Source organism: Lonchura striata, chromosome 10, assembly GCF_050655825.1.
Source record: "Lonchura striata isolate lonStrDom1 chromosome 10, ASM5065582v1, whole genome shotgun sequence".
Classification (NCBI taxonomy): domain Eukaryota; kingdom Metazoa; phylum Chordata; class Aves; order Passeriformes; family Estrildidae; genus Lonchura; species Lonchura striata.
In genome coordinates, this window is record NC_140712.1 from 5,995,137 (window position 1) to 6,009,691 (window position 14,555).

A 14,555-nucleotide genomic window follows, 5' to 3' on the forward strand; every position below is an offset into this window, starting at 1 on the left:
CCAGAGAAGGGCACTGTCCCCGTGTCCTGAACCCAAGTGTCAGAGAGCAGCGCTGGAACAACCCCGCTCCTCAGGGAAGGAGGACAGCTGCCCACTGCCCAACCAGGGTAGGTGGTCTTGAGTGAGTTCTGAGCTCATTTAAGTGTGGACAAGGGTACAGACAGGCTGGTGGCCTTGCATGGGCTCTGCTCCAGCTGTAGAGGTTCAGGGAGCAGCAGCTTCCACAGTGACTCCTGTGTCACAGCCTTCATCTTGTCCAGCAGTGAGTGTAAAAACACTCCACTCCTTCCCTTCTCCCCCTGCCTGCCCCTTGCACTGCCTTTGCAGAAGAAAAAACCCAAAAAATCGAGAATTACATAAAAACAAGCTCCACCCCGTTTTCTTAACTTGTTTTCAGGTAACTGCACTGACCTGCTTCCCCCCAGGGGTTCTGTTGTAGTCACTCTTTTAGTGTCCACCTGAGCAGGATCTCACTCCTGGCACTGGGGAGACTGAACTTACCTTTATTCTGGGAGGATGAGGTGGAGGGAAACTCTGTTCCAGCCCCTGTGGGGAAGAGGCTGAGCACAGAGGAATTTATCCTTCGCATGAAAAGGCACGCACAGTGATTTCTACACAAAATACTTTATTAGTCAGCTAAAAACAGTGATTAGATCAGCAGCCAGAAAGGGAAGAGGGACAGGGAAGAGTCAGAGTCCAGCACAACATGTTGTCCTGGCCCTTTTTCCCCTGAAATGCCTGTGGATAGCAGGAAAAAGCCCCAACACCAGGCTCAGCTTCTCCCTCCTACACTGGCAGGATACCACAGTAGCAAATAAGTGTGAGCACAGGTAGGGAGCAGCTCCATTTTCACCAGCACTAACCCTGGTCTGTGGCCAGGCCCTGCCTGAGCTCCTCCTGGCCCCTTGAATGCCTCTCAGGAGGTGGCAGCAGGTGACACTCACACAGCAGGGGCTGCACCTGGAGAAGGAAGAGGGAAATGAGGAGTCAGAGGGCAAGGGGGTATCTGGCTCTGCCCCTTGGACTCCTCTCCTGCCCCTCCGTCCCCTTGGCACAAGGGAGCTCTCCCACAGCCCCCAGGTGTGCCCCAAAGCCAGAGGCACTGCCAGGCTCACCTTGGCCCCTGCGGGCAGACGTCCGGCGGCTTCTTCTGACGCTCAGAGGCTCCTCAGGCGAGGCTGGGGCAGCAGCCACTGCCCTCCTCCCACGAGCACGTCCCTTCCTTGGCCTGTCAGCCTGCCCTGCCTGCTCTTCCTTCTCTTCCTCCTCCTCCTCTGCCTTCGGGGGCTTTGCTGCAGCCCTGCGGCGCTGCTTTGAGGCACGTGGGGTGACCTGGGTGGGCATCAAAGCCAGAGCTTACCCAGGTGGGAAACTCCATGTAGGATCATGCCCACAAACTTGTGAGCAGCCTGAGCAAGGCAGGGGCAGCAGGACAGCCAGAGACAGCCACAAAGCTGCTCACCTTGGGGCTCGGTGCCTCGGGCTCTGCCTTCAGCTGGGGGCTCTTCTTGCGGGGCGTCTTGCGGGGTCTCTGCCCTGCACGAGAGGATGTGCCCAGCTTAGGAGGGGTGAGGAGAGGATGAGGCAGAGCCTGCACCCCAAGGGACAGCCCATGGCACAGTGACCTCGCAGGGATGCTGTTCCGAGTGAGGAGCTACAAGATGAAAAACCAGCTGCCCCCAGGCAGGTTTGGATGCTGGTAGGGAGCCCTGGGGTCAAGTGACTTCTGTCTCTTGGTGCCAATAACTGTCACAGCCTGTCAGCACCCTAGAGAGGATGGCTTTGCTCCTGCCTGTGCCCTTGTGCTGCACAGCAAGAACAGGGTTTCCCAGGCTCCAGCCCTCCTGGAGCAAGAGTGGGTCCCATGGGAAGGGGAGAGGAAACTCACCTTTGGGAGCCATGGGGCCAGGCTCTCCCTGTAAGGAAGGGACAGAGCATTGACTGGGGTGCAGTCATTCTGCAGGCAGCAGCAGCAGAATCCCTGCCCCTTCTCCATCCTGCAGCCATTGCAGTGATAGGGAAAGCAGCCACATTTCCCTGGGAAGGCAGGGGAGTTGGACTTGCTCTGCCTGCCCTGTGCCTTGGGGACTCTGCCATCATTCCCTGCACCTGCAAGGCCCAAAGACAGGGCCCAGGAGGGAAGAACGGGGCTGCCAGACCACCCAAACCCCCCCATTCCCTCCATCTGCTGCAGATTGCTCACCATCATTAGCTGGCTGCCCACCACAAAGGAGGTCCTTGTCACCTCCATGCCCAGGAGCTTGATGGAGAGGGAGACCCCCAGCCACAGAGTGTAATGGGAGTCTCAGCAAGCAGAAAACAGGCCAGTGTCCCCTTGGAGGAGTGGTCTGGGGTCTCCCCAGCTCCAGGCAGCAGCCCCAGGCTCCTACCTGGAACCATATGGTCCTGCCACTGCGGTCACGCAGGGAGCTCATGCCAGGCACCAAGTAGCACTGCAGCCACTTCTTAAAGGCAGAGTAATTATCCGAGTGCTCGGGGTCCAAGAGCTGCTTCTCTGGGAGGGGAGGCAGGGAAAGGACAGAATCAGAGCTGTGATCACCACGTCAGGGTGGCCCCCAAAGCTCCTGATGCAGAGAATGCAAAGCCCCGGCCTCCCTGCCAGCCCATTCCCGTTGTCTGTCTTGTCCCCTCACCTGCCGCGATGACCTCCATGGGCACGGTGTGGCACAGCTCCAGGAGATCTGTGTTCTCTCGCCTCAGCTTCACCTTCTTGCTCAGCGTCAGGGAAGGATCCTGCAGGCATGGAGGAGGGCAGAGAAGTCACCTGCCAGCTACCTCTGCTTCCTCAGCTTCTCTCCTCCCATCTTCTTCCCCATCTCTTGCCCTCCAGAAGATGAGCCACCACGCTCTCCACACACATGATAGCCCTCAGCTCACCACACAGTAAGCTTCCAACTTAGCTACAAAACCATGAAAGAGGGCTAACACACAAAAACACCAGCAGCAGACTATGTAGTTTGTTTTCAGACTTAAAATAGCTACTTCCTCTCCCCTGAGGCCACAGGATCAGCCTTGGGCTTTACTTCAGCCTTCCCCTTGAAGATTTTAAACTTGCAAGGTGTTGGTTTCCCTCACCTCTTCCTCTTCACCCACCCCAAAAACACTTGTAGACTTCCTTAGGGCACGAGACTGGCAGAGTTCACCATGAAGGGCCACAGGCAACCAAACCCCTGCTTCTGGCATCTGTCTGAAAACCTGTTGCTTTCTGAGCCTGCGAAAGCACCTGGTACTCCCCACCTTCTTCCTCCTCTCCTGCTCCTGCTCCTTCAGGGCCTCCAGCACGGTCCGAGCTTTTTCAAAGGGAGGGATCTTCAACCTGAGAGAGTTACACGCCAGCCTGAAGCCTCGCTTCTGCCACTTCCAGTGTCTACCAGGTGAGGAGGCACGGCCGGCTTAGCCAAGGAGCTGCCAAGCTCCAGCAAACTTAGACTGAACCTCCGAGGCAGGTCAGCGGGTGCTCAAGCCACCTTACCTGTACAGGATCTCAGCACGCAGGTAATTCCCAATTCCATTGAAATACTTCTGGTTTAAGAGAACCTCACAGATGGGCTTGTCAAAAGCCCTGTCATCCAGGTTCTTCAGCACATTCTCCCTGCAAGCGAGCACGGGTCATCAAGAAGAGTCGCCGGGACATGTCCGTGCAGGAGAAGCAGCCAAAAGCGGGCAGGGGCATTCCTCAGGACGCTCACCTGAAGGCCTGGTACTCGGACACCACGCAGGGGCCGCGCTCCGGCTGCCAGGCGTGCCCCAGGCGCCAGGACCCGAAGCGCCGGGGGTCGACGAAGCAGAGGGCGCGCGGGGGGCTCTCACTGGTCAGGAAGCGCAGGTGGGCATGGCGGGGCAGCTCGGCGGCGGGGCACAGCCGGAACGAGCCCGACATGCCGAAGCGGAACACCAGGTCCTGCGCGGCGGGGCCGGCGGCGGGGTCCAGCGCGCTCAGCGTCAGCCGCAGCTCCTTGCCCCGGGCGACGGCCGAGATGCCGTAGGCCTCGCTGCGGAAGGGCACCTCGGGGCCGCGGCCCACGGCCGAGCGTTGCACGGCGCCCGCGAACACCAGCGCTCCGCACGCCCCGTTGATGAAGCGCCCGGCCAGGTGCAGCTCCGGGCACTCGGGCATGGCCGCGGCCGCTGTGCAGCCCGAGCCCGCCGCCGCCGCCGCACGGCCCGCCCCCATTGGCTGCGCGGGGCGCGGGGCGCGCTCCCATTGGCCGCGGCGCGGGCGGTGCGCGCTCCCATTGGCCGCGCGGTGATACCGGAGGTTGGTGCCCTGCCGGGGCTGTCCCGCCGCGGGGAGATGTTGCACAACGCGACAACGCACCGGGACACGGCTCAGCTTGGTCACACGGACTTTATTGGAGCTGCCCCGAGGACCCCCGGAAACCCGGAGGGAAAGGAAACCTCCTCCCCAGCCAGGAGCACCAGTCTGGACCCCCAACTCAGTGTCGCAGCGTCTGGCCGTGGCCCTTTTCTGGCTCCTCAGAGAAGGGTGTTCATCAGGGCCTGGGCCTGCTTCAGCTCTGCAGAGAGAGAACGGAGATGTGGGGGAGCTGCTGGTATTGCAGCACCACTTCCAGCATCCCCTTTCCAGCGTGCCTCCCACAGCAGTTCCCCCTGCAGAATCCCCCAGGAGGTCCCCGCTGCCATCCCTCCTGACGCCTCACCTGCCAGCAGTACCCAGAACTTGTTGGCCGAGAGCGTCACAGGGACAGCCGTCATCTTCTCACAGTCTCTGTCCCGCACGTTGAAGGTCAGGTGCACCACGGGCTCATTGACCTCCTGCAGCTCGCTGGAGCTGAGGGTGTAATCCACCCGCCAGTGCACTGAGCCCAGCTGGCTCACTAGGGTGGCAGTGGGACGGGGTCAGCAGCCCGGCTCACTCCAGCAGGGTGACCCCCGCACCCCTAGCGACACCCAACACCCCACTCACATCGCAGGCTGCAGGCCCTGAGCGTGTCCTGGAGGGGGCTCTGCTTCTCCTCGTAGGAGCGGCACAACCCGCTGGCATGCTCTGCTCGTGATGGGACACAAGAGAAGAACCCCTCTGCTCGCACCACACCTGCAGCTGCCAAACCCCACCAAAGCACCCCAGGGTCCCATGGCACAGAAGGGAGGTGATGGTGGACAGCACAGCACCCAGCCTGCCCTCCACTTGGGTGGAGCAACATCCCACCAAGTCTGGCTCATGCTGCCACGCCGAGGGTTTCCCCTACCTTTGGGCAGTCCCAGCTGCTGCAGCTCACTTGACAGAGACTCACTGTCTACATTGTGCTTGGCTGCACTGGAGAGGATGAAGCTGAGGACAGCGATGGTCGCCTTCACATCCCCGGACTCTGCACACAGGAGGAAGGGTGAGCTCTGTCACCTTGGGAAGGCATCCGCAGATGCATTGCTGCCCATCCCTGGAGCATGGCTCCATCAGGGATCCTGGCAAGGACAGCAGTGCTCACCTAACTTTGCATCTGAGGTCAGCTTCAGGATCTTGTCGTACTGTGGGAGAGCAGAGCATCACAGTAAGCACCACCTAACACACTCACTACCATTGTTAACACTAACAATTCTTGCCCAAACATGAATACTAATAACACGTACTATGCATATTACTACTACTAGCAGAGACCGGTAGCACTCTTAACACTGAGGCTTGCATGAAGAACACGAGATTAATTAACGTTGCTGATTATGCCACTGCAGCGTTGGAACACTTGGCCTCCACTGCGGTAGCCCCACGCTTACCTCGATGGCCTCCCCCAGCAGATCCCGCAGCACCTGGGCGCAGATCAGCTTCAGCTTCACGGAGGACTGCGGGGGAGAAGGAGGGTGAGCAGCGGGCCTGCAGCGCACGGGGGGCGGGCAGGGGGACGCGGGGGGCGCGGGCACTTAACTATTTTGGCCAGGGTGCTGATCTCGGCCAGCACCCAGTCGGGGCAGTCCAAGTCCCCGCAGAAACGGAACCGCTGCGGGACAAGAGGCGGTCAGAGCCCGCAGCAGGCTCCGTACGCCCTCCCCGCTCCCCGCCACCGACCCCCTCCCCACCATGTCGGCGCCGCTGCCCGGTCCGCGCTGCTACGGCAGAGTCCGCCTGTGCGACCCGGAACCACTCCCGGGCCAGTGTCCGCTACGGCGCTCCCCGGCGCCGAGTGCGGCCAGGGCGCTCCGGCCGGGGCTCTGCGGGGCCGCGCAGCCCGGGCGGGCAGCGGAGAGCTCCGGAGGACGGGACGGGCGCCGGGCCGCACCCCGCGCCCTCAGAGCGGCCGGGCCCCGCCCCGCCGGGCGCGGTCTCGCCCACCAATCCCGGCCCGCCTTTCTCCGCTCTGTCCAATCACAGCCGTCCTCTCGGTGCGGGCGCGGTCTCGCCCGCCAATCGCTGGACGGGACGGGTCCCGAGGCCGCACCCCGCGCCCTCAGAGCGGCCGGGCTCCGCCCCGCCCGGCGCTGGCGGGGTCTCGGCCGCCAATCCCGGCCCGCCTTTCTCCGCCCTGTCCAATCACAGCCGTCCTCTCGGCGCGGGCGCGGTCCCGCCCAGCCCAGCCCGCGCAGGCGCAGTCCCGCCCCGGCCCTCACGCCGGCACAGCGCGCAGGGCTGAGGGGACTGCGGCGTGCGGAGCTGCGGCTGAACGTTCACAGACCTCGAAGAGAAATCAAGATCCGGTTCCAGTTGCACCTGGCCTCAGGGGAAGAGGCAAAGCTGGCGGCGAAATAAAGGTTTTTTGGGAGAATGAAGCTGGAATCGCTGCAGAGCGGGGATCTTATTAAGGTGTTTATAAAGATTGTGGAGACGTAATGCTGAACGGGGAAGGGGGGAAATCCTGCTGGTAGAGCTGAAATAAAAGCCCTTGGCTTGCCTAAAATACAGACACCAGGCCTGGAGGTGAAGTAAAAATTCTGGTTGGGGAGAGGCAAAAGAGAGCTCCTGACAGTGAGGCTGGCATAGGGACTGCAGAGGCAGCAGAGAAATAAAGATGTGAAATAAAGGCTCTGGGGCACTCAGCAGGCACAGCAGGAGCTGCAGGCAGAGCTGTGGGGCTGGAGCTGGCATGGAGCCCTGTGGGGCAGGGGCAGGGCTGGAACAAACACTCCAGAGCAGGATCTGAGATAAATCCCAGGGTGCTGGAAGGAGAAGCACAGTGGAGCTGGAAAGTGACTGTGGGGCTGGGCTGCACATTCTTGCTTTTTTAACTCCCGAGAAATAGGGCTGTTAGCCCAGGGCTGGAGAGGACCAAGCCCAGCTCGCAGGCACCAGTTAGAGCAGCAGCACAGGGCTGTGGTGGTAATGGGAGTTTAGGAGGGAGGGAGGTTCAACACCACACCCTCAGCAAACACACATCCTTCACAACTGGGATTCACGGTCTACAAACACTTTATTTAAGATACAAAATTATTCCTTTAGGCACCTGGGTCTGCATTCTGCTCAGGGAGCACCTGGCAGCTGCAGCCACAAGATCGGGGAGAGCTTCTCAGCATCTCCTCCCCACCTACAGCCCCTCTCCCAGCACCCCCAGCTGCTGCTGCTTCTCTCCTCAGGCAGAAGTGCTCTGCCACTCAAAGTGACCATCCTCAGGGTCCTGCAGGGGACAGGGAAGAAGTCACTTTAAACAGCTCCAGGGAAGGCAGGAATGAGGGTCCCTTCCCTCCACAGCTCCCCCCAGGTTTCTCCAGCCCCAGAGATCATCAGCAGGGAACAGAAGAACCTGTGAGCTGCAGAAACAGCAGCTCCCAGGCACAGCAGAAATTCCAAGGGCTGCAAAGGCCTCTCACCTCTGTCCAGAAGCCCTGGTTATCCATGTCCAACGTCTGGATCCCCACTCCAGGGTCTCTCCTGTGCCAAAGGGCTCTTCCATCCTGCCAGCCCAGCCTCTTGGTCCCCAGGCACTGGGGAGGAGAGCACAGGGGCTGCAGCCCTACCTGGCCCCACAGAGCCCCTCAGCCCACCCCACCCAAGGCCCCGGCTGCTGGTGCAGCCCAGCAGACAGAACTTGCCCTCACCACGAGCACGACGGGCGCAGCGATGATGCAGAGGCCACCGATGGCCACGACGGCCACTCCGTAGGCTGGGAAGCCCGGCTGGGGCCTGGGAGGGTCCAGGGTGTCCTCTGGAGCAGAGCACAGCTTTTAGAGCCCGGGGCAGCCAGCTCTGCCCCACGGGGTGCCAGCCACCCCCTCTGCTCCAGGACAAACACAGGGGATTGCAGAACACCCGCTCCACGCCCTCCATGCCCTTTCCTCCCATCCCACACCAGTCCTGCAGCAGAAGGTCTCCAGCCCCACTGCCCCAGGCTATGCAGAGGGCCAGGGCACAGCTGCTGCTGCAATTTCACTTTCTGCTCAGCACACCAGCCAAGACAGCAGAGCCTCTCTGCACAGCAGGGACCAGGATGGGCTCAGCTGTGGATCTGCTCTGCCCACAGTGGAGGCCTGGGGCCTGTGGAGCTCACAGAACCACGGCCCAGAGGGGAGCTCACCTCCCACAGACAGAGAGTGTGGATCCACCTGGATGTCAGAGCCAGCCAGAGCCTGCTTTGGCCCAACCGAGCGCACAAGTGTCTCCAGAACCTCCACGCTGGTGGGAGCGGGGTGACGGAAGATCACCTTCCCATGGCAGATCAAGGAGCCAGGCCTGCAGACAGGGTTGGGAGCAGCTCCAGCAGCTGCCAGTCCCACCATGACCCAAGAGAGCCATGGGGTGGGCACTGCCAGCCTCCTCCCAGGGGGTTTTGCTCAACAGGAAGAGATCTCTGCACTCAGGGAGCCCTGGGAAGGAAGGGACATCCCTGGAGGTGCAGCACATCACCACTGATCCAATGGCTCCATGCTTGACCTCAGTTTCCCCTGCAAAGCTTTCTGCAGCCAAAACCTGCAGCTGTCAGCCATGAGCTGCTGGCTGATATCTGAAGGGAGACCTCCCTGGCCCAGCAGAAAGAACCCCTGCCCCACTCACAGGAATCCTTTCATGATCGCTGTCAGGAAGGTGGGGTAATCCCTCAGGGCTCTCGCCACCTGGAAGAAAGGCTGTGCTCAGCTCAGCTCTTTGGACACCCCAGATCAGCCCCTCTTCCCCCCGTGCCTCTTCCTCTCACCCAGCTGGGGGGACCTTCATCCCCTCTTGCCAGCAGCCCCATTCCTACCGCATGGCCAAGGTCCCTGGAGAGATTGTGGTGCTCGGCAGAGAGTGGATCCTGGAGCTCCTGGCTGAAGTGTCTGTTGGTGACCACCAAGGAGAGAGGGTACACGTGCAGATCCAGCTGGGACCCTGAAGGAGCAAGGAACAAGCGCTGGTGGGGCAGATTTGGCAGCCACCCTGCCCACAGCACAGCCGGGGACTGTCCTTACCCTCCACCGAGAGGGAGCTCAGGTCCAGGGAGAGGCCCGAGAGCGCAGTCATGGCTTCCAGAACCTCCGTAACGTCAGCATGGACAACTGTGTCTAGGTAGAGGTCTCCAGTGATCTCCGTGTTCCCACCCAGCTCTCTGAGGGGAGAGAAGAGCTCTGAGCAAGGCAGGAGGGTTGGGGCCAGCTCCAGCACCTTTCCTGCTGCTTTTCCCCTGAGAGCCACACAAGGTGCTCAGTTACACTTTGCTCCAGCTGCACATCCCCTCCCAGCTGATCCCATCCTCTCCCTCCTTGCAGCACAGCTCATCAGCTGCAGAGGGCACAGGAGAGAGTGAAGGCAGGGAAATGAAGAGGTTGGCAGAGGAGGGGCTGCATCCCATACCTGAGCTGGGAGATGGTGAAGCTCCTGACGTGGTAGAGGGCACTGACAGCTGCAGTTACCTGGGCAGGGAGAAGACAACAGCTCACACCTTCCCCTGTTTAGCACAGGTTACTCCAGCCCCGGGCAGCCTGTGCCCATTCCCCCAGCAGCACCCTTGGGAGGAGCCCCCCAGGCCTGGCATACCTCTCTGACCAGCCTCTCCAGAGGATCCATCCTGCTCAGCCCAAGCTGGGAGCCAGTGAGGGAGATGGACAGCTTCTCGGGCTCCAGGTTCTCCAGGCTGAAGCCTAAGGGAGTTTGGAAGAGTCCTGCTCATCCCTGTTCCTCCAGCTCCCTTGGCAAATACTGCTCAGCCTTGAGCTCATCCCTGGCCACGCCCCAAGGGCAGGAAGCAGCAGGGCACTGAGCCAGGAGGAATCCCTTTGGATGTGGGAAGGGGTTGGGATGTGGCATTTCCCAGCACAGGAGAGCCGGGGCAGAGAGGGGAGGCCAGGGAGCCCAGCAGAAGCCGTGGCTCACACAGGCCCAGCTGCTCCAGATGTGCACTCCACCACCCTTGACACCCTCACACCGCTTTCACAGAGGCCAGGAGAAGGGATGTCAGGGAAGGAAAAGCCTGGAACCCAAACTGCGCGGCTTTGGGCTTTGAGAGAGGCACGAGGAGGGTGCTTGGCAGCAGCAGCCCTGCTGTGGGAAAAGCTTCAGGACTTACCACCCGACTGGACAGACTGGGGCTCCAGCTGCCAGCTGAAGATGCTCCTGCCCTTGCTGGCCTCTGTGACGACTGTGCGGATGAGGTGGGAGCTGGTGGGAGCAGGAGCATCCCCCTGGAACAGAACCTCCCCTCGCACCACCACGGAGCCATTCCTGCCAGGGAGAGGAGACAGTGGCAGCACACCTGATGCCTCTTTTTTCCCCAGGTGCTTTTATCCAGGAACTCAGACAGGGATCCCTTGGGAGGATGACACACTGAGGAAGTGCAGCCCCACACAATGACCTGTCTGCAGCATTTCCCTGTATAACCCTTCCCTCCAAGCCACACCTGCAGCAGCTTGGACAGAAACAGAGACCACTGCTTCTCCCAGCAGGATTCATCTTTATTACACACACTCCAGTATTTATATTTCTGCTATGGGAAAGGTTGAAGAAAGTCCCAGGAACACCCAGGAGGAAAGCCAAAACAGCCTACACCAACAAACATTGTTTAGAGCAGAGGTTGCTGCCCTTATCAGCCATTCACACCAACATCCACCTCCCAGCCTTGTGGGAGCAAAGGAACAACATTCACACGTGCTGTTTGTGTCTGCAGCCATTCCTTGGGCATGCACCTTTCCCAAGAGAACAGAGTCTCTGTCAAAGTGAAGTGTAACCAGTTGCTCTTCCACACAGGACTCCCTTAGGGCCAGGGTGGCTCCCTCAGGCCACTGCTGCTTCAGAACCCAGCCCCCAGAGCAGCTGCACACTCACAGGAACTCGAGGACATTGGCCTGCAGGAAGCTCTGGTAGCTGGACAGCATCTGCTTGAGCTGGAAGGGAGAAGCAGCTGGTAATGAATTGGGAAGGTTTCCCAAACTCCCCTTGAGAAGGGGACATGGACAAAGAGGGGACAATAAACTAAGGGAAGTCAGCTCAGCCTGCCCGGAAACGGCACCCAGGCACCCCAGGGAGTGCCAGCCCTCTGGGAATGCCAGGGATGAGCTGGGACACCCAGAGCAGCCACAGCAGCCTGGCAATAGTACCATGTGCCATGGCCCTGGGGGCTGCCAGAGGTGAGGGGAGCCCAGTCCCACCTCAGACCAAGCTCCAGCGGAGCAGTGCCAGGGGGACACCCACCTCCACCATGCCCAGGTGGGCAACACCCACCCAAGGGCTGCTGCAGCACACGGGCTGCTCCCCCAGCAGGGCCGGGCACCACCCCGCAGCCCAAAGTGCCAAAAGTGTCCCAGCACCTGCAGCACCCACCATCAGTGTCACATCTGCCTCCAGCTGCCGGTAGCTCGGGGAGTTCCTGCTGCCCAGAGCCGGGGCGTAAGCGATGCCCAGCAGCCGGAATCGCAGGGGCAGCACGTGCACAGGCGCTGCGGGCAGGGGGCGGCTGGAGGGGTGGGGTGCAGGGGCTTCCATCCCTGTGGAGCCAGCTCGGCCCTCGCTCAGCAGCTCCGCCGGGCTGGAGGCCGCTCTGCTGGCTGCAGGGAGAGGCTCCGTGGCTGGGCAGGAGTGCTGGGAAGCGCTGGGGCCACTGGACACGACGTGGGCATCGAGGGCAGCTCCTGTGGGCACTGCCAGGCTCTGGGAGCTGAGCAGGGAGCTGGCCACACGCCCAGCTCCAGGAGAAGCCGGCGGGCAGGATGGAGATGTCACGCTGCTGCGGGTGGCAGGGCGGTGCCCAGGCTCAGGGCCACGCTGCAGAGCTGGCTGTGGGGAGCAGGGGGGAGGCACAGAGCCTGGGCTGGCAGGGCCGGGCCCTGCAGGTCCTGTTGCAGTGGGAACGGGGCCCACGGGTGCTGTCCCGGGCTTGCTGGGCCTGGATCCTCCCATCAGAGCCCTCTGCCCAAGCTCTGCGATGGCACCAGTGGCTGTGGAGCTCATCCCAGGCACGGTGGTACCTGCAGGGCTGGGAGCCCTGGGCTGTGCTGGGCAGGCTCCAGGGGACACTGGCTGTGCAGGGGGAGAAGGCCACTCACTCTGTGTCCCCGAGGGGACAGCAGGAGCCCCAGAGGCCACCGTGGGCAGGGAGGAAGGCAGCCCCTGCTGACTGTGGGCACCAGGAGCTGTAGCAGGGGTAGGAAGTGATGCCAGGACAGCACCCAGGAGTCCAGAGCCATTTCCTGGAACCTGGGCCTGCAGAACACCCACCGAGGGAGCAGCTGACCCAGGCAGGGCAGTGCCAGCAGTGCCCCAGAGCCCCTCCGGGGTCAGGGCAGGGGGCACCCCCACCATGCCAGGGCTCAGCCCGGCCGAGCTGGGTGTCCCTTGCCTGGGCAGAGCAGAGGCCACCTCCTGCTCTGCCGTGCTGGGGCTCCAGGAGCCAGCACCCGTCAGGGTCCCTGTGGGGACACCGGGTGGGACCCGAGACCCTGCAGCTGCCCCTCGGAGCGGCACCACTGGGCTGGGTGCCCCCCGGGTCACTGCAGCCCCTGCAGAGGGGCCGGGGGCAGCTGTGGGGAGGGAAGGAGGCTGCAGCCGTGCCCGGGAGGTGGCAGGGACCCCAGCAGCCACCTCACTCCAAGCTCTGGAGGTGGCCTCAGAGCCCCTCGGTGGGCTCTGGGGCTCGGCTGTGCCCGCTCGCTGCCCCGGGCCAGCAGCTGAAGTCACTGCTGGCATCCGTGTGGCACCAGGTGAGCCCGGTGCTGCTCTGCGCCAGGAGCCAGGACTGGGGACACCCTCGGGCTGGCAGAGCCCAGCCGGGGCAGCAGGCTCCCTTCTGCCAGGCCTCTGTGCGAGGGACAGCCCGACGGGCACTGCTGTGCCCGGCCTGAGCCCTTCCCTGCGCCCAGGGCCGGGCTGCCGCTGCAGGGAGCTCCGAGGTGTCCGTGTGGCCGCAGGCCCTGGCCCCAGGCTCCGTCCCCCGGCGCCTGTCCCAGGGGCCACAACTCCCGGGAGCCCCGGGAGGCAGCCCGAGGAGAGGAGGTGCCCCCGAGCTGTCCCCAGACTGTCCCCCGCCCCTCGCCGGGAGGCCGAGGAGCCCGGGGCACCCCCGGGGACAGCAGCCGCAGCGCCCCGGCCGCAGGGGACAGCAGTGGCACACACGCACACGGCCAGCAGCAGGAAGGCTCCGCACCGCAGCCTGCGGGCAGGGACAGCCCCGCGGGCAGCAGGACACGGGGCTGTGCCCGCAGCCCCTTCCCTCTCCGCTCGGAGCAGCGTTCCTGCCCGCGGGGCAGCAGCAGCGGCCGGGGGGCTCGGTGCCCCAACCCCTCGGCTCATCCTGGCAGGGCCACGGCCAGAGCTCAGCTGTGGAGAGGGACAGCAGCAGATTTAGAGTGGGGTTCTGCAGCTCCCACATCCCAGGCCCCGGCCCCTTCCCAAGCTCCCCATCCCCAGAGCTCCTTATTAAACCCCCTCCTGCTCCCCAGCAGCCTCCCGGCTCAGGAACGCCTGTGCCAAGCCTCAGCACCTCCTGGGAAGCTCCCAGGGCAGCACAGGGATGGAACCAGCCCTGGGCTCAGACATGGCCTCATTCCCTGCCCCAAACACACACCCGGCCCCCAGAAACCTCCCCAAGGAGGGCCAGGACCAGCAGCACCCCTCACCCGGCAGCACCCCTCACCTGGCAGCACCCCTCACCTGGCAGCACCCCTGCCGAAGAGATCACCACGGCCCACCCAAACCCTGCCTTTTATCTGCATTCCCAGGAGGAGGATGTGGCTCCGTTCCAGCTGTTCCCAATTAACACACAAACTCCTCTGCACTCTCCCAGGTGCAGCTGGAGGGGTCTCAGCTTCCCTCTGCTCCTCCTGCAGCACTCAGCAGCAGCAGGAGGGGCTGGGCCTGTTCCTCTGGGCAGGATGATCCCCAAACCCTGCTGCTGTTCCCCAAAACTCCCTGTTTGTGAGGTTGTGGCAGTGCTCACCTGCTGGGCTGCCCTGGCTGGGGCTGACAGAGGTGGATTGCAGCACTTGGCCTTTGGGATCAGGCAGGTTCTGTGCCTGGAGGGGGCTCACGAGGGGGAGGGACTCAGGGGCCCCACTGGGTCAGCCCAGGCTGCATCCCTGAGCACCCCAGACTCTCCTGCCCAGTTTCTGATGCTCAGACTCCCACCAGCACCCTCTTCCCAGGCTCTTAGCCGGCGTCTCGTTTTGAAAAGACATGAGTCTGCTGAGGA

General features: G+C 62.5%; 3 protein-coding genes across 6 annotated transcripts; all 3 read right to left on the minus strand.

The window, feature by feature from the left end:
- Positions 1-608: 608 nt before the first annotated feature.
- NEIL1 (nei like DNA glycosylase 1) lies at positions 609-4,175 on the minus strand. Of its 2 annotated transcripts, none has more exons than XM_021547338.4 (9): positions 3,711-4,175; positions 3,494-3,613; positions 3,259-3,337; positions 2,655-2,754; positions 2,391-2,515; positions 1,889-1,916; positions 1,463-1,536; positions 1,116-1,332; positions 609-960 (listed from the first exon to the last, which is right to left on the minus strand). In XM_021547338.4, exons 1-9 carry the CDS (start codon positions 4,136-4,138, stop codon positions 941-943), a joined length of 1,191 nt encoding a protein of 396 aa, XP_021403013.3. In that variant the 5' UTR covers positions 4,139-4,175; the 3' UTR covers positions 609-940. The 2 variants fall into 2 exon arrangements, with proteins under 2 accessions (XP_021403013.3, XP_085444604.1); XM_085588478.1 differs by having other exon boundaries at positions 3,259-3,388.
- Positions 4,176-4,350: 175 nt separating this feature from the next.
- COMMD4 (COMM domain containing 4) lies at positions 4,351-6,265 on the minus strand. Its single transcript, XM_021547336.4, has 8 exons — positions 6,055-6,265; positions 5,904-5,975; positions 5,755-5,820; positions 5,469-5,508; positions 5,232-5,351; positions 4,949-5,029; positions 4,683-4,859; positions 4,351-4,538 (listed from the first exon to the last, which is right to left on the minus strand). The coding sequence occupies exons 1-8, from the start codon at positions 6,055-6,057 to the stop codon at positions 4,498-4,500; spliced, it is 600 nt and encodes a 199-aa protein (XP_021403011.3). The 5' UTR covers positions 6,058-6,265; the 3' UTR covers positions 4,351-4,497.
- A 1,095-nt stretch (positions 6,266-7,360) lies between these two features.
- Positions 7,361-13,790, minus strand: LOC146766497 (uncharacterized). Of its 3 annotated transcripts, XM_085588479.1 has the most exons (12): positions 11,693-13,790; positions 11,198-11,256; positions 10,443-10,597; positions 9,914-10,017; positions 9,731-9,789; positions 9,349-9,485; positions 9,144-9,268; positions 8,957-9,015; positions 8,481-8,635; positions 8,005-8,111; positions 7,777-7,890; positions 7,361-7,583 (listed from the first exon to the last, which is right to left on the minus strand). In XM_085588479.1, exons 1-12 carry the CDS (start codon positions 13,655-13,657, stop codon positions 7,539-7,541), a joined length of 3,084 nt encoding a protein of 1,027 aa, XP_085444605.1. In that variant the 5' UTR covers positions 13,658-13,790; the 3' UTR covers positions 7,361-7,538. The 3 variants fall into 3 exon arrangements, with proteins under 3 accessions (XP_085444605.1, XP_085444607.1, XP_085444606.1); XM_085588481.1 differs by lacking the exon at positions 8,481-8,635; XM_085588480.1 differs by lacking the exon at positions 8,005-8,111.
- Positions 13,791-14,555: the final 765 nt, after the last annotated feature.

Excerpts from the sequence above, each read along its gene's own strand:
- NEIL1 (XM_085588478.1), bottom strand. The coding sequence starts at position 4,138 with ATGCCCGAGTGCCCGGAGCTGCACCTGGCCGGGCGCTTCATCAACGGG. Across the intron at positions 1,917-2,390 it reads GCAGGACCATATGGTTCCAG|GGAGAGCCTGGCCCCATGGC; the intron begins GTAGGAGCCTGG and ends CCTTCCTTACAG. Across the intron at positions 1,537-1,888 it reads TGGCCCCATGGCTCCCAAAG|GGCAGAGACCCCGCAAGACG; the intron begins GTGAGTTTCCTC and ends CCTCTCGTGCAG.
- COMMD4 (XM_021547336.4), bottom strand. Across the intron at positions 5,509-5,754 it reads TGCTGGGGGAGGCCATCGAG|TACGACAAGATCCTGAAGCT; the intron begins GTAAGCGTGGGG and ends GCTCTCCCACAG. Across the intron at positions 4,539-4,682 it reads GTTCTGGGTACTGCTGGCAG|AGCTGAAGCAGGCCCAGGCC; the intron begins GTGAGGCGTCAG and ends CTCTCTCTGCAG.
- LOC146766497 (XM_085588479.1), bottom strand. The coding sequence starts at position 13,657 with ATGAGCCGAGGGGTTGGGGCACCGAGCCCCCCGGCCGCTGCTGCTGCC. Across the intron at positions 9,016-9,143 it reads CCAGGGACCTTGGCCATGCG|GTGGCGAGAGCCCTGAGGGA; the intron begins GTAGGAATGGGG and ends CCTTTCTTCCAG. Across the intron at positions 8,636-8,956 it reads GCGATCATGAAAGGATTCCT|GCCTGGCTCCTTGATCTGCC; the intron begins GTGAGTGGGGCA and ends CCCTGTCTGCAG.